At 53.6% G+C, this 26,434-nt stretch overlaps 1 protein-coding gene across 1 annotated transcript in view; it reads right to left on the bottom strand.

Moving 5' to 3' along the window:
- Positions 1 to 391: 391 nt before the first annotated feature.
- The window catches only part of LOC137306739 (high affinity nerve growth factor receptor-like), a 45,568-nt gene continuing 19,525 nt past the window's right edge, over positions 392 to 26,434 (bottom strand). Inside the window, exons 5-15 of the mRNA XM_067976106.1 lie at positions 24,840 to 24,982; positions 24,027 to 24,162; positions 18,236 to 18,562; positions 16,778 to 16,839; positions 15,709 to 15,811; positions 14,511 to 14,687; positions 13,539 to 13,669; positions 12,838 to 13,010; positions 6,602 to 6,842; positions 3,625 to 3,783; positions 392 to 999 (exon numbers count right to left, since the gene is read on the bottom strand). Coding sequence (XP_067832207.1) covers positions 814 to 999; positions 3,625 to 3,783; positions 6,602 to 6,842; positions 12,838 to 13,010; positions 13,539 to 13,669; positions 14,511 to 14,687; positions 15,709 to 15,811; positions 16,778 to 16,839; positions 18,236 to 18,562; positions 24,027 to 24,162; positions 24,840 to 24,982 — 1,838 coding nt within the window. The 3' untranslated portion in view covers positions 392 to 813. The remainder of the gene's footprint in view (positions 1,000 to 3,624; positions 3,784 to 6,601; positions 6,843 to 12,837; positions 13,011 to 13,538; positions 13,670 to 14,510; positions 14,688 to 15,708; positions 15,812 to 16,777; positions 16,840 to 18,235; positions 18,563 to 24,026; positions 24,163 to 24,839; positions 24,983 to 26,434) is intronic.

The raw sequence follows: 26,434 nt of genomic DNA, 5'->3' as shown, positions 1-26,434 counted from the left end.
AGATCCAGATACCCGATGGGTTGGAGACCCAGAAACCTGATGGGTTGGAGATCCAGATACCCGATGGGTTGGAGACCCAGATACCCGATAGGTTGGAGACCCAGATACCTGATGGGTTGGAGATCCAGATACCCGATGGGTTGGAGACCCAGATACACGATGGGCTGGAGACCCAGATACCTGATGGGCTGGAGACCCAGATACCTGATGGGCTGGAGACCCAGATACCTGATGGGCTGGATACCCAGATACCCGATGGGTTGGAGATCCAGATATGCAGCAACTTGAAGAATTAAATATCTAGTTGTGAGCCTATGCCTAGCTACTCAATGAACCAGACACCAGGTGGTTTGGAGTCACAGAGGGATACACGATGACTCTCCTGACAGCAGGAAGATACTTTAATTGAATCAGTGCATGCAACAGGAGCAAAGAACAGTGCCCAATTCATACGTTTACCGTCTAGATGATGAAAAACAGCTGGTAACGTTCCTCTGCCTGAATGAGAGGTTGGTCCATTTCTTTGGTTTCTTTGCCGAAGACAGTGCTCAAAATATTATGGGGGAAGAAGCATTAAACATTGATCCAATAGAACTGAATAATAATAATTGGGAAACCTGTTAGTGGTGCATATATTAAACATACTTATAAACAGGACTTGGTACTAATTACAATGAAAGAGGAGAAAGATTGTAAAATTCTCTTGAAAGTCTGCCCAAACTGTCCCGAGCAATGTCCATCCAGGATCTCACCGTACAAGGCAGCTCAATGTGTCTCTTTCCTCTGGGACACAGTTGTCCCCCATCAAGGATACTACTGCAACACATCGAGGTAGACTGGAGGGGACTTCACCAAGCGCTGGAGCCTGCTGTGGATTTCCTTGATGGTCAGTCGCTGCTGCGGCTCTCTCTGCCAGCAGCCTTGCATGATGTCGTACACTTCTCTGGGACAGGTCCTTGGGCATTCCAGTTCGCGACCCTGTGTGATGCACTCAATGGCCTGTGGGGGACAATGTCAGCGATTAAAGGTGGCCTCTACAACTCATTGTTTTTTTAATCCATATTTTTTCTGCTCCTGGGGAATGGGTTACACAGGCACTGGCTGCCCTCTGCACCCCACCCAAGTGGCCATCCTACAGCTGTCAGCTGAGACCCAAATACCCAATGGGTTGGCATAACTAGTACCCAATGAGTTGGAAATCCAGATACCCAATGGGTTGGCATAACTAGTACCCAATGAGTTGGAGACCCAAATACTCAATGGGTTGGCATAACTAATACCCAATGGATTGGCACAACTAGTGGCCAATGTGTTGGAGACCCAGATACCCAATGGGTTGGCATAACCAGTGCCCAATGCGCTGGAGACCCAACTATCCAACACATGCATCAGCCGCACTCTGTTGCCTTACCCAAGGAACCATTTCTCATGTGTGAGCCCAGACAGTGAGATGGAGCGATTCAATTTGCTGCCCGGGCATAAAACTGTTGTTATAGAAACTGCCCAATTGTCATTTCCTAACTGTAATTGGACTATTCAATCACAGTGTGCATCACAGCCGAGCATGACCCTGTCTCCACTTGACGTCCACACGCACATTGTCCTGCAGGGTTTAGTGGCAGTGATCGGGAGGAGGAATCCCGGCTGACTTTTCCCCTCTCTAGCCCAGTGACTACTGAGGTGAGATGTAACACCTCAATCAGCTAACTCGGCCCAGATCGGGGGCCCGATTGGTCTGTATGGGATCAATGCCACACCGGGAGGTGGAGGGGGGGGTGCATTTACTAGCTAGGTTGCTGGTAATCTCCTGGCACTTGTTTTGGTGTTTGACGATTTGTGAAATGATTTGAAATCTTGTGATATCCGCCCACTATCTACATCTGTACTTAATTTTTATATTCACTCTGGGGATGTGAATGTTGTTGACAAGGCCGGCATTTATTGCCCATCCCTAATTGCCCTTGAGAAGGTGGTGGTGAGCCGCCTTCTTGAACCGCTGCAGTCCGTGTGGTGAAGGTTCTCCCACAGTGCTGTTAGGAAGGGAGTTCCAGGATTTGGACCCAGCAACGATGAACGAACGGCCGATATATTTCCAAGTCAGGATGATGTGTGACTTGGATGGGAACGTGCAGGTGGTGTTGTTCCCATGTACCTGCTGCCCTTGTCCTTTTAGGTGGTAGAGGTTTGGGAGGTGCTGTCGAAGAAGTCTTGGCGAGTTGCCGCAGTGCATCCTGTGGATGGTACACACTGCAGCCACAGTGCACCGGTGGTGGAGAGAGTGGGTGTTTAAGCTGGTGCATGGGCTGCCGATCAAGGCAACTAGGGCCAGGCTGATGGCGCTATCGGCTTCTCATTGCAATCCACTGCCTCTCATTAATGGCTAGCAGAGAGGTCCCCTGCTCCAGTGTGATTATCCCTCACTAAATAAGCGCTGTAAAAATCAAGTAAATTAAAGAGGGAAGCACAGAATTCCACTCGGTAAATGGAACATGAGAGCCTCGGAACATTAACTGAGCTCCTGTCTCTGGGCTGCCCAGACCGTTACTAGGTCAGGTTTCAGTGCTGATTTATTTCAGGATGGTTCAGTAACTGCTCCATTCAGCTCATGCTGCCACATCTATTCGCACAGTTGGAGTGTGTGAGTTCGATGAGGATCGGCAGAGGAGCTGGTAGCCGTGAGCAAAGGAGAGTGCAGGCTGAACCACCGTTGCTGAGTCAAAGCAGTTTCAGTACCAGCGCAGGAGGGAGGGAAGGAGGAAAAAGGGAAAGGAAGAAAGAGAGAAAGGAACGACAGAGAAAGGAGAGAGAATGAGAGAGAAAGGAAAGAGAGGGGAGCATGAGAAAGAGCAAGACAGAAAGAGAGAGAGAGAGAGACAGGGCGACCGAGAGAGAAAGAGAGAAAAAGAAAAAAAAGTGAGAAGGGAAAAGAAAGAGATAGAGAGAGGAGGGAGAGAAAAAGATGGAGAAAAAGAGAAAAAAAGAAAAGAAACACAAGGAAGAGCAAGAGAAAGAGAGGGAGAAAAGGAAAGAGAGTAAGAAAGACTGATACTTATGCAACATCTTATTCAATTTCTCAGAAATGTCCCAGTGCTTCTGGAAGTGCAATGACTGTCGTAATGTAGGCAAATTTGGCAACCATTTTCTGCACAGCAAGATCCCACTAACTGCAGTTTGACAGGGTTTTATTTGGTGATATTGGAGGAGGGAGGTTTACCAGGACTGCGGGACGGCCCACAGCCTGATTCAGGTGGTCTCTGTCCTGCATTTACATCTTTACACGTTACCTGCGCCTAAAAAAGAAACCCTTGGTTAGAAACTCTTAAGCGACAATCTCTCGTCCCTCGAGCCCTGCCTGGCGCAGGAAGCTGGGCACGGTACGAACCCATTGTTCTCCCCACCCTCTCCGGGTCCCGGTCCGTCCCAGGCCTCCCCCCTGCCCGACCCGTTGGGACGGAAAAGTCACGGGCAGCTTGGTGCCTGAGGGCGTCAGTTCCGCCACGGTTTACCGTCCCCTTACCTCACCGTCCGTGCACTCAGTCCCTCCCCTCGGACGTCCCGACCTGCTGCTCCTGTCCCACCCCAGCGCGCGGACAACCCTTTTGATGGGTGAGAGAGGCCCCTAACCTCGTTGTTGGACAGCTGGTACCAGGGCTGCTTGCCGTAGGTGAAGATTTCCCATAGCACCACGCCGAAGCTCCAGATGTCGCTCTCCGTGGTGAATTTCCGGTACATGATACTCTCCGGGGGCATCCAGCGAATCGGCAGCATGGTTCGGCCTCCGACCTGGCAGGAGGTGCACAAACATCAAAGAAAGAAAAAGAAACAGCTTGCATTTCTATCGCGCCTTTCACCACCTCAGGACGTCCCAAAGCGCTTTACAGCCAATGAAGTACTTTTCGAAGTGTAGTCACTGTTGTAATGTAGGCAGCCAATTTGCGCACAGCAAGCTCCCACAAACAGCAATGTGATAATGGCCAGATAATCTGTTTTTTAGTTGGTTGAGGGATAAATATTGAGCCATGGGATCTTTTACATCTACCTGAGAGGGGCAGACGGGGGCCTTGGTTTAATGTCGCATCTGAAAGACGGCACCTCCGACTAAAATTAAATTATGATTTAGTCCCTCTTGAGCCATTCATCTCAAATCGATCGGTTATTCCAAATTAATATTTTAACGTCTGAAAACCAGCAATTTTTGAAGTTTGCGCTTATCGAGGTGGGGGATGCGCCAACGCATGTCGGAGGACGGGGGGATGGGGTTACGCCTCGATTTTAAGATTCTCATCCTTGTTTTCAAATCCCTCCATGGCCCTCGCTCCCCCTCCCTATCTCTGTAACCTCCTCCAGCCCCACAAAAGATCTCTGGGCTTCTCCAGCTCTGGCCTCTTGTACGTCCCTGATTTTAATCGTTTCACCATTGGCGGCCGTGCCTTCAGCTGCCTGGGCCCTGAGCTCTGGAATTCCCTCCCTAAACCTCTCCGCCTCTCTCTCCTCCTTTAAGACGCTCCTTAAAACCTCCCTCTTTGACCGAGCTTTTGGTCACCGGTCCTAATGTCTCCTTATCTGGCTCAGTGCGAAATTTTGTTTGATAATCGCTCCTGTGAAGCGCCTTGGGACATTTTACTACGTCAAAGTCGCTATATAAATGCAATTTGTTGTTGTTGTTGTTGCTGTTGTTGCCTCCGACGCACGGCTTCTCCGCCAACCGCACAGGCGCGTAGGGTCACCCCTCACACGTAACTAGGTCGTAAACCCCTGTGTTATAAACGAGGTAATCGCTTCCTCCCCACCGGATCAGGCTGGGCTTTTTTTTTTTTTTATTCGTTCACGGGATGTGGGCGTCGCTGGCGAGGCCGGCATTTATTGCCCATCCCTAATTGCTGCGACGGCCTCCACATGTGGAGAGTCTGTTGACACCCACTGGCCCCGGGGAGAGGGGGGTGGGGGGGGGGGACAAGATTGGCCGAGGTCGCGACCAGAGTCCGGAAGGGAAGGGGGGGGGCGGGGAGTGATTGGTGGTCGGCGGAGGTCCTGGAATTTAACTTGGAGCCGGAATGGGCCCTCCCTACTCCTCCTCCCAGCTCCACAAAAAGGTAAGTAAAATGGTTCCAAGCGTACGTTTCCGGCGGCAGACTCCAGCGGTCCCTTTAAGGGCGACAGGTTTGGCTGCCGAGGGCCTGAGAAACCTGATCGTAGAATTCCCGCCACATATTGCAATCACGTGCAATCGAATCTTGCAGAGGGAGCCTCGATTTTCTGACACTATGGAGGTGCCTGTGCCAAAATGGCGGGTGGAGTTGAATGAGTGCATGATGCTCGCCATGTTGGACCCCTAATCACCCGTTTTATGCCTGTAAGATGGGCACAGTGTGATCCAACTTCTAGGGGCCCCTTCAAGAGATGTACTGGGGAAGAACAAAAGTCACTGCTGGCTGGGAGTTCAGCGATGGGTAAGGGGCAGTGACGTCCCTTCCTGTCAGGAAGCTGGGAGGGGGGGGGGGTCACAGAAAGGTCACTATTAAAAGCCTGAACGAGAATCGGGCCACAGTCAGATTCAACCCCGAGGAGTAGCTCCAGGAACGAAGACCACGAGCACGACAGGCCCCACCACTTGCCTGGAACACAATCAATAACGGCAAACAGAGACTTTCCCTGCCGAACTCTGAGGTAAATTGGTGGCAGCGTCGGGTCTGTTACCACCTTACGAGCAGCCCACTGTCTGGGGCTGGTGTTTGACCAAAAGGTCTTGACATTTCAAACTTCCAGTTGATCTTTTTTCCACTGTACTTTGTGATGTGAAGATGGGGAAAAGGCAGCGTGTGGAAGGTACATTCAGAGAGCCAGCACTGGCATGATGGGCCGATTGGCCTCCTTCTGAGCTGTGACAATCCATTCTATGAATCCTTGTAACACCCAATCTCACATCATTGAAAAGCCTTGGGCCAGGCTGGATTTCAGCCCATGTCCAATGGGACAGTGTAGAGGGAGCTTTACTCTGTATCTAACCCTGTACCTGCCCTGGGAGTGTTTGATGGGACAGTGTAGAGGGAGCTTTACTCTGTATCTAACCCTGTACCTGCCCTGGGAGTGTTTGATGGGACAGTGTAGAGGGAGCTTTACTCTGTATCTAACCCATGCTGTACCTGCCCTGGGAGTGTTTGAGGGGACAGTGTAGAGGGAGCTTTACTCTGTATCTAACCCGTGCTGTACCTGCCCTGGGAGTATTTGAGGGGACAGTGTAGAGGGAGCTTTACTATGTATCTAACCTGTGCTGTACCTGCCCTGGGAGTATTTGACGGGACAGTGTAGAGGGAGCTTTACTCTGTATCTAACCTGTGCTGTACCTGCCCTGGGAGTATTTGACGGGACAGTGTAGAGGGAGCTTTACTCTGTATCTAACCTGTGCTGTACCTGCCCTGGGAGTGTTTGATGGGACAGTGTAGAGGGAGCTTTACTCTGTATCTAACCTGTGCTGTACCTGCCCTGGGAGTGTAGAGGGGCTGAACTTGTGATCTGTTCCCCAACAATAACATCCCTCACTTTGCCGAGTACAAATGTAAAACGGCAAAGGATTTGGTGCTGCCGTCGTTAGATAACTCACCCTGTAGTAATCGGTGCTGTAGATATCCCTGGACATGCCAAAATCTCCAATTTTCACCACCATGCTCTCATCGACCAGACAGTTCCTGGTGGCTAAGTCTCGGTGCACAAAGTGCAGTGATGCCAGGTACACCATCCCAGAGGCGATTTGCTTGGCGACATGCAGCAATTGGGGCAGGTTGAGTTGTCCAAAGGGTTGGTCACTGCCACTGACCAGGATAGTCGCATCAGGACCCTGTGATCTACACACACAGGCAGAAAATTCAACAACGTCACATCATAACCACTGGTACCTGTGATCTACACACACACACAGACAATTTAACGTCACACCATAACCACTGGTACCTGTGATCTACACACACACACAGACAATTTAACGTCACATCATAACCACTGGTACCTGTGATCTACACACACAGACAATTTAACGTCACATCATAACCACTGGTACCTGTGATCTACACACACACACAGACAATTTAACGTCACATCATAACCACTGGTACCTGTGATCTACACACACACACAGACAATTTAACGTCACAACATAACCACTGGTACCTGTGATCTACACACACACACAGACAATTTAACGTCACACCATAACCACTGGTACCTGTGATCTACACACACACACAGACAATTTAACGTCACAACATAACCACTGCTCCCTGTGATCTACACACACACACAGACAATTCAACAACGTCACACCATAACCACTGCTCCCATTTTCCCGGTGCTGGTGCGGGTTCTGCTGTTACCATTTACACCGCCTCTAGCCCCATCTTTTGTTTCTTTACTTCTCCCATTAACAACCCCCCCCCACCATTTTTGCCTCGTCCTTTTTGCCATTAAATCACACCTGCCCTCCACCCTCTCACAGGCCCTCCTCTTTTGTTCTTTCCTCCCCGCCTCGTTCCCAGGCTCTGTACTTGCTTGTAAACTGTTAAATCTCTAACTTCTTCCACTTCTGACGAAAGATCGTCGACCTGAAATGTTAACTCTGTTTCTCTCTCTCCACAGATGCTGCCCGGCCTGCTGAGTGTTCTGTTGTTCTGTTTTTATTGTAGTGGATGGTTGGCCTGTCTCTTATTCATTGCCCACTTCTCCCTTAGGAACATAGGAACAGGAGGAGGCCATTCAGCCCCTCGTGCCTGCTCCGCCATTTGATAAGATCATGGCTGATCTGTGATCTAACTCCATATACCTGCCTTTGGCCCATATCCCTTAATACCTTTGGTTGCCAAAAAGCTATCTATCTATCTATCCCCTGTGGGCACCGTTGATACTGGCTGGGGTCCGGGCTCCCACAGGCACCAGACATCCCCTCCGTGCCTCACTACAAGTGTCAGGCTCCATTGTCTAGCCTCAGACGTGAAGAATGGCCACTCGGGGTGGGGGTCACCCATGGAACCAAAAACCCCAGAGAGAGCCGAGAGAGATGTGCAGGAGTCTGCAAGAAAGGTCACAGTGCTTTCAAACGCGGTCGTCAATGCGAGATCGAGTACAAGCGTGGATGCGTGTTCCAAGCGCCCGTGTCAGCACGAGAGTCGCGTTGCCACAAAGATGGCGACGGTTCTGAACTACCACTTTCTCGAGGGTGGAAGCGAGGGTTGTGCATTCTTGATGGACACGAGTGCCCCACGTACCCCCACTTACGGAAAGCGCTGACTGCTGCGTGGGATCCTGACGTGACCCGAGCTTTTATTCGAATGCTTACCTCATCCTCGTGTTCAAATCCCTCCGTGGCCTCGCCTCCCTCCCTATGTCTGTAACCTCCTCCGAGATCTCTGCGCTCCTCCAGTTCGGGCCTCTTGCGCATCCCCCGATTTCCATCGCTCCACTATTGGCGGCCGTGCCTTCAGTTGCCTGGGCCCTGAGCTGTGGAATTCCCTCCCTAAACCTCTCCGCCTCTCTCTCCTCCTTTAAGAAGCTCCTTAAAACCCACCTCTTTGACCGTCACCTGTCGTAATATCTCCTTCTGCCTCTCGGTATCAAATTTTTGTCTGATTTACGCTCCTGTGAAGCGCCTCGGGACATTTTACTATGTTAAAGGCGCTATATAAATGCAAGTTGTTGTCTGGAGTGTGACTGAAAGACAATCTCCTTGATAGCAAGTTTGGCAATGGGCCCAAAGCTCTGTGTTACGGCCATCCCCCCGAGATCTCACTGAAACGCAGTGTTTATTTGCTACTGACAGTCAATCTACTTGAGTTTAAGCCTCTTAGACAGCTCTTCTAATCAATATTTCAATAATTACTAAGCTGCAAATGCTTTTGTTGGGCCTGACAGGGCTATAATTCTATTTGGAAAAGCATATTTTCTTGTTTGGAGTTAAAGGCTGATGTTGTTTCTCAACTAGTGAGTGCTCCTGACCTCCCGCTCTTCGTTCCTTCAGCCCACTGCTGCCCAAAGCCCCTCCCCACCCACTGCTCCCAGTGTCTCCACTCACAGCCCAGCTGCGATTCCGGCCTGTCCCCTCTCCATTTCTCACTCAGCAGTAGAAGGGACGGGAATGTAATTAAGTGGCAGGGTTCACACACACCCTCACACACACCCTCACACACACCCTCACACACACACACCTTCACACACACCCTCACACACACACTCACACACACACACCCTCACACACACACTCCCTCACACACACCCTCACACACACACACCTTCACACACACCCTCACACACACACTCCCTCACACACACCCTCACACACACACACCTTCACACACACCCTCACACACACACTCACACACACCCTCACACACACCCTCACACACACCCTCACACACACACACCCTCACACACACCCTCACACACACCCTCACACACACACACCCTCACACACACCCTCACACACACCCTCACACACACACACCCTCACACACACCCTCACACACACACCCTCACACACACCCTCACACACACACACCCTCACACACACCCTCACACACACACACCCTCACACACACCCTCACACACACCCTCACACACACACACCTTCACACACACCTCACACACACCCTCACACACACACACCTTCACACACACCCTCACACACACCCTCACACACACCCTCACACACACACACTCTCACACACACCCTCACACACACACACCTTCACACACACCCTCACACACACCCTCACACACACCTTCACACACACCCTCACACACACACACCCTCACACACACCCTCACACACACACACCTTCACACACACCCTCACACACACACACCTTCACACACACCCTCACACACACCCTCACACACACCTTCACACACACTCTCACACACACACACCTTCACACACACCCTCACACACACCCTCACACACACACACCTTCACACACACCCTCACACACACCCTCACACACACCCTCACACACACCTTCACACACACCCTCACACACACACACCCTCACACACACCCTCACACACACACACCTTCACACACACCCTCACACACACCCTCACACACACCCTCACACACACACTCTCACACACACACCCTCACACACACACACCTTCACACACACCCTCACACACACCCTCACACACACCTTCACACACACCCTCACACACACACACCCTCACACACACCCTCACACACACACACCTTCACACACACCCTCACACACACACACCTTCACACACACCCTCACACACACCCTCACACACACCTTCACACACACTCTCACACACACACACCTTCACACACACCCTCACACACACCCTCACACACACACACCTTCACACACACCCTCACACACACCCTCACACACACCCTCACACACACCTTCACACACACCCTCACACACACCTTCACACACACTCTCACACACACACACCTTCACACACACCCTCACACACACCCTCACACACACACACCCTCACACACACCCTCACACACACCTTCACACACACCCTCACACACACCCTCACACACACCTTCACACACACTCTCACACACACACACCTTCACACACACCCTCACACACACCCTCACACACACACTCACACACACACACCCTCACACACACCCTCACTCACACCCTCACACACACACCTTCACACACACACTCACTCACACACTCACACACACACACCCTCACTCACACCCTCACACACACACACCTTCACACACACCCTCACACACACCCTCACACACACACACCTTCACACACACCCTCACACACACCCTCACACACACCTTCACACACACCCTCACACACACACACCCTCACACACACCCTCACACACACACACCTTCACACACACCCTCACACACACCCTCACACACACCTTCACACACACCCTCACACACACACACCCTCACACACACCCTCACACACACACACCCTCACTCACACCCTCACACACACACACCTTCACACACACCCTCACACACACACTCACACACACACACCCTCACACACACACACCCTCACTCACACCCTCACACACACACCTTCACACACACCCTCACACACACCCTCACACACACACACCTTCACACACACCCTCACACACACCCTCACACACACCTTCACACACACCCTCACACACACACACCCTCACACACACACACCTTCACACACACCCTCACACACACACACCTTCACACACACCCTCACACACACCCTCACACACACCTTCACACACACTCTCACACACACACACCTTCACACACACTCTCACACACACCCTCACACACACACACCTTCACACACACTCTCACACACACACACCTTCACACACACCCTCACACACACCCTCACACACACCTTCACACACACCCTCACACACACACACCCTCACACACACACTCACTCACACACTCACACACACACCTTCACACACACCCTCACACACACACTCACACACACCCTCACTCACACACACCCTCACACACACCCTCACTCACACACACCCTCGCACACACACACCTTCACACACCCTCACACACACACTCACTCACACACTCACACACACACACCTTCACACACACCCTCACACACACCTTCACACACACCCTCACACACACCCTCACACACACACACCTTCACACACACCCTCACACACACACTCACTCACACACACACACCTTCACACACACCCTCACACACACCCTCACACACACCTTCACACACACACACCTTCACACACACCCTCACACACACCCTCACACACACCCTCACACACACACTCACACACACCTTCACACACACCCTCACACACCCCCTCACACACACACACTCACTCACACCCTCACACACACACTCACTCACACACACCTTCACACACACCCTCACACACACACTCACACACACCCACACACACACCCTCACACATACCCTAATACACACCCTCACACACACCCGCACACACACCCTCATATACACCCTCACACAGACCCTAATACACACCCTCACAAACACCTTCATATACACCCTCACACACACCCTCACGCACACCCTCACAAACACCTTCATATACTCCCTCACACACACCCTAATACACACCCTCACACACACCCTAATACACACCCTCACACACACCCTCACGCACACCCTCACAAACACCTTCATATACATCCTCACACACCCTCATTCACACCCATATACACTCACACGCACCCTCACACACACCCTCATACACACACACCCTCACACACATGTAACACACCCTCATACACACCCTCACACACATCCTCACACCCTCATTAACACACCTGCACACACACCGTCATACACACACTCTCATAAACACACACCTTAACACACACCCTCACACACACCCTCACTCATACTCATTCAATCTTACTAACAATCTCTTAGACATGCAGACACATCCTCACTCACCCATGCACACCCCCTTACAGACATAATCACTCTCATGCGCATTCGTGCAAACATATACACACACACACACACACACACACACTCACAGACACACACTGTCCTCTCACACAGGAATGTAAGAATTTTACAAAACAGGCTGGGCCTGGTGTGGCTGCTCTCAGAGTCCCCCACAATCCCACACCCCTCATCCCTCCAGCTATCTGTCCAGCTCCCTCTTGAATTAGTTCACTCCCTTGTCCAGGACAGTGTGTGGCCCGCCCTCTGTACAATAGCTGTGGCAGTAGGTGACCCGAGACTCTGTAACGATGAATCTGGTGCCCGAGCGATCCTCGCGGACGGGTTGGAAAGACACGGCCAAGCTTACCGCAGGAAGCGATTCAGGTCTCCGTGCTTCATGTACTCGAAGACCATGATGAGAGGTTCGCCCTGTGTGCACACCCCGTAGAACTTCACAATGTGCTCGTGCTGCAGGAAGGTCAGGAGCTCAGCCTCTCGCTGGAAGTCGATGCGGGCGCTCTCTGTCGCCTCTTTCAGTGTCTGTGTTCACACCAGTCATGGAATCAGAAAAAGTCGCTAAATACAAGGCACACAACTAAAACACAGTCACATGTTAAACATGCAGTCTCACCAAGATTACTGCGAGCAACTAATAGGCCCTCTCACTCTGTCTCCCCCTCTCGTTCTCGCTCTGTCTCTCTCCCTGTTACTCTCTCTTTCTCTCCATCCCTGTCTCCCTCTCTCCGTCTCTCCCTCCATCTCTGTCAATCACCATCTGTCTCTCTGCCTCTTTCTCTCTGTCTGTCTCCCTCTCTCTCTCTGTCTCTCTCTCCATCTCCCTGCCTCTCTTTCTCCTCTCTCTCCCTCTCCCTCCATTACTGTCAAACACTCTCCATTTCTCTGCCTCTCTCTATCCTCTGTCTCTCTCTCTCTTTATCTGTCTCTCTCCTCTCTCTCTATCTGTCTCTCTCCATCTCTCCATGCCTTTCTCCCTGCCTCTCTTCCTCTATCTGTCTCTCTCTCTCTCTCCCATACCCCAGCGAGGACTGTCAGTGGATTGGTCCATACCTTGACAGCCACTAGCATCCGGTCCTGCTCCGGGCTCAGATTGCAACACTCAGCGAGGAACACCTTCCCGAACGCTCCCTCCCCGAGCTCCCACTTCAGAACAATATCTCTCCGCTTGATGTGCTGCACAGCTAGAAGGGAAGAAGGACAATTCTCAGAGAGGAGCTACCCTGAAAGGGACATCAGACACCGTGCACACCAAACCGAGCTGTTCTAGACACTGCAGAGGGAAGCACAGGCTGATTTGGTTATTAAGGGCACCAATGAAGTATTTCTTGTTGTAATGTAGGAAACACGGCAGCCAATTTGCGAACAGCAAGATCCCACAAACAGCGATGTGAGAATGACCAGATAATCTGTGTTTAGTGATATTGGTTAAGGGATAAATATCGGCCCCAGGACACCAGGGAGAATTCCCCTGCTCTTCTTGCAATAGTGGCCGTGGGATCTTTTATGTCCACCTGAGAGGGGCAGACGGGGCCTCGGTTTAACGTCTCATCTGAAAGACAGCACCTCCGACAGTGCAGCACTCCCTCAGTACTGCACTGGGAGTGTCGGCCTGGATTATGGGCTCAAGTCTCTGGAGTGGGGCTCACGACCTGATGACTCAGAGGCGAGAGTGCCACCCACTGCGCCACGGCCGATGCCTACAGAAGAGGGAACTGTGGCCCGAAACTCACCCAGAGGTCCACTCACACTTGCGGCAGGTGTCACTGGACAGTGATCAGGAGGAGGAACCCCACCTGATTTCCCGAACCCCACCCCCACCCCACCTCCCTCCCTAGGGCACTGAGGCCAATTACAGTTTCTCTAACCACCGCCCAGGCTGTGATCTGCTGACCCAGCTAACAGACTGGGCGTGGATGGTGGGGCCTCCCTGGTCTGCATGGCCCAGCTACTCACTGCATGGGAGGTGGCAGCTAATCCGCACGGCCTCCGTTAACCATTACAACAGGGAGAAGGGTATCTCACAGTGGTCCTTGTCCTTGAGAAAGCTGTTGGACTGCCAGAAGTACTGCGGGTTCTCAATGGTGTGGCTCTTCACCCCGTCCGGGTTGCCCATAGCCAATGGGGTGGAGCTGATGCCCAGGTTCATGAAGTGCAGCGAGACGCCAGCTTCATCCTCGCTGCCCAGCATCTTGGCATCTCCTTCAGGACCAGGAGAGAAGTAAATGTGTCAATGTGTTTGTTCCAGGGTGGGGCCCTCCCTGTGTCTGTATCAGCCCCAATAATTCATCCCCCTGCCCGATACCCCAGATATCCCTCTGTACTCTATCCCTAATACCCCTCAGAACCTTACTACAGATACCCCTCCACATCCTTTACCCAGGTACTCCTCTACATATACTCTTGTGCACCGTCCCCCCCAAAGATACCCTTCTGAGCCCTCTACATCATATATCCCTCTGCACCCTCCATCCTAGATATCCCCTTCGCTCTCTAACTAGCCGGATGGCCCTGTGAACTCTGGACCCCAGATGGCCCTGTGAACTCTGGACCCCAGATGGCCCTGTGAACTCTGGACCCCAGATGGCCCTGTGAACTCTGGATCCCAGATGGCCCTGTGAACTCTGGATCCCAGATGGCCCTGTGAACTCTGGACCCCAGATGGCCCTGTGAACTCTGGACCCCAGATGGCCCTGTGAACTCTGGACCCCAGATGGCCCTGTGAACTCTGGACCCCAGATGGCCCTGTGAACTCTGGACCCCAGATGGCCCTGTGAACTCTGGACCCCAGATGGCCCTGTGAACTCTGGTCCCCAGATGGCCCTGTGAACTCTGGACCCCAGATGGCCCTGTGAACTCTGGTCCCCAGATGGCCCTGTGAACTCTGGACCCCAGATGGCCCTGTGAACTCTGGTCCCCAGATGGCCCTATGAGCTCTGGACCCCAGATGGCCCTGTGAACTCTGGACCCCAGATGGCCCTATGAACTCTGGACCCCAGATGGCCCTATGAACTCTGGACCCCAGATGGCTCTGTGAACTCTGGACCCCAGATGGCCCTATGAACTCTGGACCCCAGATGGCCCTGTGAACTCTGGACCCCAGATGGCCCTATGAACTCTGGACCCCAGATGGCCCTGTGAACTCTGGACCCTGGTTGACCCCCTCCAGTACCCTTTACCCCTGGATACATTCTGAACTCTCCAATAACAGTTTGGCTCTTACTGTTGTTGCTGAGCTTGGAGCTCTGCCTATATCTGTGAATGATAATCAGCATCAGCATCAGGAACACAGAGGCAAAGATCGCCAACGTTACAGCTACCCAGACCTGGGAAACAAGAGGGCACAGAGATTAAGGTTTGAAAAAAAGTGGTTGCCCCCCCCACCTTTCCACACCAATCCTCCACCCACCACCCCCCCCCCACTTCCCCCGAAGGATGTCAAGGCCTTGGAGAGGGTGCAGAGGAGATTTACTAGAACGGTACCAGGGATGATGGACTTCAGTTATGTGGAGAGACTGGAGAAGCTGGGATTGTTCTCCTTAGAGCAGAGAGGGTTAAGGGGAGATTTAATAGAGGTGTTCAAAATCATGAAGGGATTTGATAGAGTAGATAGGGAGAAACTGTTTCTATTGGCAGGAGGGTCGGTGACCAGAGGAGACAGATTAAAGATAATTGGCAAAAGAACCAGAGGGGAGATGAGGAGAATTTTTTTCACGTAGCAAGTTGTTGTGATCCGGAACACACTGCCTGAAAGCAGATTCATTAGTAACTTTGAAAAGGAGAAATTTGCAGGGCTATGGGGAAGAGCGAGGGGAGTGGGTCTAATTGGATAGCTCTTCCAAAGAGCCGCTACAGGCACGATGGGCCGAATGGCCTCCTTCTGTGCTGAACGATTCTATGATTTAGAACAGAGGGCGGGAGAAACTTCTTCACACAGAGAGTTGTGAGGCCGTGGGATTCGCTCCCAGCGTTAGTGGTCGAGGCGGAAACGAGGTCAAGATTCAAGGTCAGATCGGAGGGAGGAAAAGGGGATGAAGGGATGTGGGAGCAGGGCGGGTAAAGGCGATCAGAACCCTTTGCTCACGCGGAGGGGAAGGGCCAACACAGAACAGATGGGCCGAACGGGACCTCTGCGTATTTCTACGTGCAACTCAGCACAGACTGGGGACGGAACCTGGTTCCTTCAAGGCTACTGAGCCATCGGAAGGGGGGATCCAGAGATCCTTCCAGGTTTCCCCGTCAATCTGACATCTATTTCTTTGACGAAAGGCGAGAGATAGCTCGACGCTCACCCCAAAGGAAGGCTCCTTGTTCCTCACGGTGACATTCCTCGACGTGCTGCTTTCCTTACCTGCTACTCAAAGAGAAAGGAAACCGTCTTGTCAGAAATTACAGCTATGCTGCCAATCTCATGAACTGAGAAGCAATCTTGTGAGCACAGAGTCTTCCCCATTCAGTCTCTATATTTCTCCCCTCAATCTGTCCCTCGTTTTCTACCTCTTTCCCCCACCCCCCCTCCTCTCCCAAAGGTATTGACTCTCTTGCCTGGGTACCAGTTGTCCGGGTGCTGGCTGCCCTGTGTGAGCCCAATGGTACTCACTAACGTTACACCAGGGTCACAATCCCACCCAGTGTCGCGCTCTCGAGACTACTGCCCCAGGCCTCTGCGATTCCCCCCACCCCCTCCCATGCGGGAAGCTCCTGATTTCAGTCAGGCCACAGGGAGAGAAATAAACTCCAGACCCAATAGTCCGATTGAACAGCTCTGAACGGGGCCCTTTCGCTCACTGTGTGGGAGCTGGGGCATCACAGCCTCCGAAGGACATTCCCTCCCGTTACTTTGCTGGTGAGCAGGGAAAAGGAGAGGGAACAGCCCGGATTCTCAGCTCGGCCAATGTCCAATGGCCGGGCAGAGTGTGAGGGAAGCACACGGAGCGGCCAGTCTGGGGGGGGCCAAAGGAGAAGGAGAGAGGTTGCAAACAGTCCCTGGATTGTAGTCTGAGTACCGCTGGCCAGACAGTCGATTGGTTCACCAGAGCTGAGCTCGATCCCATCCTCCGCTGATGCCCAGTCTCCTGCGCTGTCCGGCAGGGATCACTGGATAGCGATCAGGAGCAGAAACCACCCCCTCCCCCACGCCCCAATTTACCTTCCCTGGTTATGGGGCACTGCAGAAAGAACTTGCATTTCTATCTCACCTTTCACCATCTCAGGATGTTCCAAAGCGCTTTACAGCTAATGAAGTACTTTTATGAAGTGTAGTCACTGTTGTAATGTAGGAAACGCAGCAGCCAATTTGCGCACAGCAAGATCCCACAAACAGCAATGAGATAAATGACCAGCTCATCTGTTTTCAGTGATGTTGGTTGAGGGATAAATATCGGCCCCAGGACACCGGGGAGAACTCCCCTTCTCTTCATCGAAATAGTGGCCGTGGGATCTTTTACATCCAGCTGAGAGGGGCAGACGGGGTATTGCTTTAAGGTCTCATCTGAAAATCGGCATCTCCGACAGTGCGGCGCTCCCTCGGTACCGGCACTGGGAGTGTCGGCCTGGATTATGGCTCGAGTCTCTGGATGTGGGGGCTCGAACCCGCGACCTCCTGGCTCGGAGGGGAGAGAGAGTGTGAGCTACCCACTGAGTCACAGCCTGACACAGCAGTCTGACTCGGCACGGGGCAGGGAGGATCGAAACCTGGTGTATGAGAGGTGCTGAAGGGAGGGCGATGGGGGTTGGGGGTCTTCACTGACCTGGCTTGGTAGGCTCGATTTGGCAGATGTCCACGGGACCATCCATGAAGTGACCGACGGCTGTCCGGCTGTCACTGCCCAGGTAGTTCTCCACCACCAGCGTGTAGTTGCCATTGTTGCAGTGGGTGGGGCTGGCCAGCTCCCGGCAGCCGTGGATCTCATTTGGCGCCTCCTCGTATATGGCCGTCCAGCTGATGAGGTTGTCGGGCAGCTCCAGGGAGTCGTAGATCCAGCGGGTGGTGGGCCGAGGGTTCCCCCGCACCACGAACGAGAAGCACCAGTTGTGGTGGTTGACGGCGTCAGACAGGCTCAGGATCTCAGGCTTATCTGCCAGAGGATTGAATGGAGAAAGTCAGCTCGCCCTGGAGCAGGGCCTGAGGGTCCTTGGAGTGTAGGTGGAGGTCGAGCATGGGCAGATTCAGACTAGGGTTCTGATCCGAGAGAGGGATCGTCCGGGAAGGAGCAGGGAGACCCTGTGAGATCGCCAGCAAACTGGGGCCTACCTCCCCACCAGACCATCAGGGAACTGGGACCCAACTCCCCACCAGACCATCAGGGAACTGGGACCCAACTCCCCACAGACCATCAGGGAACTGGGACCCAACTCCCCACCAGACCATCAGGGAACTGGGATCCACCTCCCCACCAGACCATCAGGGAACTGGGACCCACCTCCACACCAGACCATCAGGGAACTGGGACCCAACTCCCCACCAGACCATCAGGGAACTGGGACCCACCTCCCCACCAGACCATCAGGGAACTGGGACCCACCTCCCCACCAGACCATCAGGGAACTGGGACCCACCTCCCCACCAGACCATCAGGGAACTGGGATCCAACTCCACATCAGACCATCAGGGAACTGGGACCCAACTCCCCACCAGACCATCAGGGAACTGGGACCCACCTCCACACCAGACCATCAGGGAACTGGGACCCACCTCCCCACCAGACCATCAGGGAACTGGGACCCACCTCCCCACCAGACCATCAGGGAACTGGGACCCACCTCCCTACAGACCATCTGGAACTGGGACCCAACTCCCCACCAGACCATCAGGGAACTGGGACCCAACTCCCCACCAGACCATCAGGGAACTGGGACCCACCTCCCCACCAGACCATCAGGGAACTGGGACCCACCTCCCCACCAGACCATCAGGGAACTGGGACCCACCTCCCCACCAGACCATCAGGGAACTGGGACCCACCTCCCCACCAGACCAACAGGGAACTGGGACCCACCTCCCCACCAGACCATCAGGTAACTGGGACCCAACTCCCCACCAGACCATCAGGGAACTGGGACCCAACTCCCCACCAGACCATCAGGGAACTGGGACCCACCTCCCCAGCAGACCATCAGGGAACTGGGACCCACCTCCCCACAGACCATCTGGAACTGGGACCCACCTCCCCACCAGACCATCAGGGAACTGGGACCCACCTCCCCACCAGACCATCAGGGAACTGGGACCCACCTCCACACCAGACCATCAGGGAACTGGGACCCACCTCCCCACCAGACCATCAGGGAACTGGGACCCACCTCCCCACCAGACCATCAGGGAACTGGGACCCACCTCCCCACAGACCATCTGGAACTGGGACCCAACTCCCCACCAGACCATTAGGGAACTGGGACCCAAGTCCCCACCAGACCATCAGGGAACTGGGACCCACCTCCCCACCAGACCATCAGAGAACTGGGACCCACCTCCCCACCAGACCATCAGGGAACTGGGACCCACCTCCCCACCAGACCATCAGGGAACTGGGACCCACCTCCCCACCAGACCATCAGGGAACTGGGACCCACCTCCCCACCAGACCATCAGGGAACTGGGACCCACCTCCCCACCAGACCATCAGGGAACTGGGACCCAACTCCCCACCAGACCATCAGGGAACTGGGACCCAACTCCCCACCAGACCATCAGGGAACTGGGACCCACCTCCCCACCAGACCATCAGGGAACTGGGACCCACCTCCCCACAGACCATCTGGAACTGGGACCCAACTCCCCACCAGACCATCAGGGAACTGGGATCCAACTCCCCACAGACCATCAGGGAACTGGGATCCAACTCCTCATCAGACCATCAGGGAACTGGGATCCAACTCCTCATCAGACCATCAGGGAACTGGGATCCAACTCCTCATCAGACCATCAGGGAACTGGGATCCAACTCCACATCAGACCATCAGGGAACTGGGACCCAACTCCACATCAGACCATCAGGGAACTGGGACCAACCTCCGCACCAGACCATCAGGGAACTGGGACCCACCTCCCCACCAGACCATCAGGGAACTGGGACCCAACTCCACATCAGACCATCAGGGAACTGGGACCCACCTCCCCACCAGACCATCAGGGAACTGGGACCCACCTCCCCACCAGACCATCAGGGAACTGGGACCCAGCTCCCCACCAGACCATCAGGGAACTGGGACCCAACTCCCCACCAGACCATCAGGGAACTGGGACCCACCTCCCCACCAGACCATCAGGGAACTGGGACCCACCTCCCCACAGACCATCTGGAACTGGGACCCAACTCCCCACCAGACCATCAGGGAACTGGGATCCAACTCCCCACAGACCATCAGGGAACGGGGACCCACCTCCCCACCAGACCATCAGGGAACTGGGACCCACCTCCCCACCAGACCATCAGGGAACTGGGACCCACCTCCCCACCAGACCATCAGGGAACTGGGATCCAACTCCACATCAGACCATCAGGGAACTGGGACCCACCTCCCCACCAGACCATCAGGGAACTGGGACCCACCTCCCCACCAGACCATCAGGGAACTGGGACCCACCTCCCCACCAGACCATCAAGGAACTGGGACCCACCTACGCACCAGACCATCAGGGAACTGGGATCCAATTCCGCATCAGACCACCAGGGTGAGACCTCAGACCCAGCTCCCCATGAGACCAGCAAGGAACTGGGATCCAACTCCACATCAGACCATCAGGGAACTGGGACCCAACTCCCCACCAGACCATCAGGGAACTGGGACCCACCTCCACACCAGACCATCAGGGAACTGGGACCCACCTCCCCACCAGACCATCAGGGAACTGGGACCCACCTCCCCACCAGACCATCAGGGAACTGGGACCCACCTCCCCACAGACCATCTGGAACTGGGACCCAACTCCCCACCAGACCATCAGGGAACTGGGACCCAACTCCCCACCAGACCATCAGGGAACTGGGACCCACCTCCCCACCAGACCATCAGGGAACTGGGACCCACCTCCCCACCAGACCATCAGGGAACTGGGACCCACCTCCCCACCAGACCATCAGGGAACTGGGACCCACCTCCCCACCAGACCATCAGGGAACTGGGACCCACCTGCCCACCAGACCATCAGGGAACTGGGACCCAACTCCCCACCAGACCATCAGGGAACTGGGACCCAACTCCCCACCAGACCATCAGGGAACTGGGACCCACCTCCCCACCAGACCATCAGGGAACTGGGACCCACCTCCCCACAGACCATCTGGAACTGGGACCCACCTCCCCACCAGACCATCAGGGAACTGGGACCCACCTCCCCACCAGACCATCAGGGAACTGGGACCCACCTCCACACCAGACCATCAGGGAACTGGGACCCACCTCCCCACCAGACCATCAGGGAACTGGGACCCACCTCCCCACCAGACCATCAGGGAACTGGGACCCACCTCCCCACCAGACCATCAGGGAACTGGGACCCACCTCCCCACCAGACCATCAGGGAACTGGGACCCAACTCCCCACCAGACCATCAGGGAACTGGGACCCAACTCCCCACCAGACCATCAGGGAACTGGGACCCACCTCCCCACCAGACCATCAGGGAACTGGGACCCACCTCCCCACAGACCATCTGGAACTGGGACCCAACTCCCCACCAGACCATCAGGGAACTGGGATCCAACTCCCCACAGACCATCAGGGAACTGGGATCCAACTCCTCATCAGACCATCAGGGAACTGGGATCCAACTCCTCATCAGACCATCAGGGAACTGGGATCCAACTCCACATCAGACCATCAGGGAACTGGGATCCAACTCCACATCAGACCATCAGGGAACTGGGACCCAACTCCACATCAGACCATCAGGGAACTGGGACCCACCTCCGCACCAGACCATCAGGGAACTGGGACCCACCTCCCCACCAGACCATCAGGGAACTGGGACCCAACTCCACATCAGACCATCAGGGAACTGGGACCCACCTCCCCACCAGACCATCAGGGAACTGGGACCCACCTCCCCACCAGACCATCAGGGAACTGGGACCCAACTCCCCACCAGACCATCAGGGAACTGGGACCCAACTCCCCACCAGACCATCAGGGAACTGGGACCCACCTCCCCACCAGACCATCAGGGAACTGGGACCCACCTCCCCACAGACCATCTGGAACTGGGACCCAACTCCCCACCAGACCATCAGGGAACTGGGATCCAACTCCCCACAGACCATCAGGGAACGGGGACCCACCTCCCCACCAGACCATCAGGGAACTGGGACCCACCTCCCCACCAGGGAACTGGGACCCACCTCCCCACCAGACCATCAGGGAACTGGGATCCAACTCCACATCAGACCATCAGGGAACTGGGACCCACCTCCCCACCAGACCATCAGGGAACTGGGATCCAACTCCTCATCAGACCATCAGGGAACTGGGACCCAACTCCACATCAGACCATCAGGGAACTGGGACCCACCTCCCCACTAGACCATCAGGGAACTGGGACCCACCTCCCCACCAGACCATCAGGGAACTGGGACACACCACCCCACCAGACCATCAGGGAAGTGGGACCCACCTCCCCACCAGACCATCAGGGAACTGGGATCCAATTCCGCATCAGACCACCAGGGTGAGACCTCAGACCCAGCTCCCCATGAGACCAGCAAGGAACTGGGATTCAGCTCACAAATGAAACCCTACCTGATTAGCATTGTAGCTAGCTGTTGTGCCTTCAATGGGTTTACTCAGCACAGGCCAGGCAAAGAGCCTGGGCCCTTCGTGCTCCGTGTGGGTTAGTCCCATGTCGGGCAGGGGTGAGAAGCCCGGAGGAATTCGCCCCTAGTTAAATCAATTTGACGCCAAGGTTCAGTTTTAGAAGCTTGTAGATTGTAGGAGGACGGGAAGACTGAGCGAGGGGATGTTGGGACCGTGGGAAAGAACGAGTTGGAGGAGGAGAGGGTGTGGTGAGTCTTGGTTTCAACACAGCGAGGATGTAGGGGAGGGGGAAGAGTGAGTAGGACGGGGGATTTGAGCTTAGGAGGGACGAAAGTGGAGCGTTCAGAAGGGGAATTGATCATCGTAGGATCAAAAGAGAGGAAGAGAGACAGGAAAGAGAGAGAGAGAGTGAGAGACAAGAGAGAGAAACAGAAGAGAGAGAAAGACAGAGAGAGACAGAGATTCAGAAAGATAGAGAGACAGAGACAGAGAGATAGAGAGACAGAGAGAGACCGAGGGAGAGAGACAGGACAGAGAGGGAGGGAAAGACAGAGAGTGAGAGTGAGACACACACACAGAGACAGAGAGAGAGAGAGACACACAGCAAGAGAGAGAGAGGGAGAGAGGGAGAGACACAGAGAGTGAGACGAGAGAGAGAGGGAGAGAAAGAGAGAGTGAGACAAGAGAGAGTGAGACAAGAGAGAGAGAGAGAGGGGGAGAGAGAGGAGAGGAACTGGCGAGCCTTGATTCGAACACGGTGACGATGTAAGGAGGAAGGATGAAGCTTACACAGCACCGAGAGGGTGATTGAGACTTCGACCTGCCCCACCAGGTTCTCGGCCCTGCAGGTCAGGTTACTGCCGTTCTCCTCAGGTGCAACGTGAAGCAGTTTGAGGACCACCTCCTGTGGGTTCTCGTCATCCACCTGAAGGGCACAGACAAGTAAACCAATCACTCGAACATCCGGGAAAGCGTGCCCACCCCTCTCTAACCCCTCTCTCACACTCCTCAATGGATGCAGGAAACCCTCTTCTTCTAACCGATGATCCCGCTCTCACCTCTCTGCCTGGGTAGATTTGAACCTAGGCACAAGGGTTGAATCCAATTGTGTTGCAATTAAATTGCTCACTTCACACCATAGCCCCCCCTTCCCTCACCCTTCCTATCGCCTGGGCTGGGCTGTATGGATGAGCATTTTGTGAAGGGGACGTGTGTCACGGGGGCTGGGGGTGAGTCACGCAACTGACCTCTACGCCATTGGGCTGGATGGAGGAGGGGAGTGGGGCTGGGGGGGGGGCTAGAATCGGCCAGGGTTTCTGCTCCCAGTACATGCGCTGCTGGAACATCCACGTGTCGGGTGAGGGCAGGATCAGAGTCAACCCCCTCCCCCAGTGGCTCAATACCCTGCAGACCCTCACTGCTTGGGCTCGCACATGAAGAACGAGCCACTTAGGTGTGAGGTACCAGGAGGTGGTCTGCGCCCCATGGAGCCCGAACCCCGGCGAGGGGAAGCGCTGACGAGGGTGAAGGGTTTCTGCTGATCTTCTCAACTGTTCGAGCCCTCCCTCCCCTCCCCATGGAGACCCGGTGCCTCCGCATTACCTCGACAGAGTGATTGGACTTCAGGTCTGTGATGATCCACCTCACCGACGGGCGGGGGCTTCCCGATGCGTTGCATCTCAGCGTCAGGTTCTCGCCTTCCTTCACCGTGACGTTCTCCAGGCTTATGCTGGCCTTGGCAAAATCTGCAAGGTCACGGAAAAGGTCACGGTGAAGATCATGGTAATGGTTATGGTAAAGGTCATGGTAATGGTTACGGAAAAGGTCACGGTAAAGATCATGGTGATGGTCACGGTAAAGGTCATGGTAATGGTCACGTAATGGTTACGGAAAAGGTCACGGTAAAGATCATGGTAATGGTCACGGTAAAGGTCATGGTAATGGTCACGGTAATGGTCATGGTAAAGGTCACGGTAATGGTCATGGCAAAGGTCATGGTAATGGTCACAGTAAAGGTCATGGTAATGGTCATGGCAAAGGTCATGGAAAAGGCCATGGTAAAGATCATGGTAATGGTCATGGAAAAGGTCATGGTAATGTCATGGAAAAGGTCATGGTAAAGATCATGGTAAAGGTTATGGAAATGGTCATGGTAAAGGTCATGGAAAAGATCATGGTAATGGTCACGGTAAAGGTCATGGGAAGGTCATGCTTGACCAACCTTATTGAATTCTTTGAAGAAGTAACAGAAAGTGTAGACAAGGGCAATGCAGTAGATGTAATATATTTGGATTTTCAAAAGACCTTCGATAAGGTACCGCATTGTAGACTCATGACGAAGGTCAGAGCATGTGGAGTCAGGGGACAAGTAGTAGAATGGATAGCAAGCTGGCTACAAAACAGAAAACAGAGAGAAGCAGTTAAAGGTAGTTACTCAAACAGACACAAGGTGGGAAGTGGTGTTCCTCAAGGATCAGTGCTGGGACCACTGTTGTTCACCATTTACATAAATGATTTGGACTCGGGAATTGGAAGTACAATTTCAAAATTTGCGGACGACACCAAATTAGGGAATGTGATTAATACTGAGGAGGACTGCAACAAAATACAGGAAGACATTAATAAACTTGGAGAATGGGCGTGTAATTGACAAATGAATTTCAATATAGATAAGTGTGAGGTGTTACGTTTTGATAGGGAAATTAAGGAGGCCACATACTGCTTGGAAAATAAGAGTCTAAATGGGGTAGAGGAGCAGAGGGATTTAGGGGTACAGATACACAAATCATTAAAAGTAGCAACACAGGTTAATAAGACCATAAAAAAAGCAAACCAAGCACTGGGGTTCATTTCTAGAAGGATACAATTGAAAAGTAAAGTCGTTATGCCAAACTTATATCGAACCTTGGTTAGACCACGCTTGGGGTACTGTGAACAGTTCTGGTCTCCAAATTATAAAAAGGATATGGACTGGAGAAAGTGCAAAAAAGATTTACTATAATGATACCAGAATTGAGAGGTTATAACTATCGGGAAAGATTGAGCAGGCTGGGGCTCTTTCCTCTAAAAAAGATAAGACTGATAGATGTCTTTAAAATTATGATAGGGTAGACGTGGAGAAGATGATTCCACTTGCGGGGGAGACCAGAACTAGGGGGTCATAAATATAAGATAGTCACTAATAAATCCAATCGGGA

This window comes from Heptranchias perlo, chromosome 44 (genome assembly GCF_035084215.1).
Source record: "Heptranchias perlo isolate sHepPer1 chromosome 44, sHepPer1.hap1, whole genome shotgun sequence".
NCBI lineage: Eukaryota > Metazoa > Chordata > Chondrichthyes > Hexanchiformes > Hexanchidae > Heptranchias > Heptranchias perlo.
Note: the sequence above shows the minus strand (reverse complement) of the source record. Positions and strands in the feature narration are given on the sequence as shown.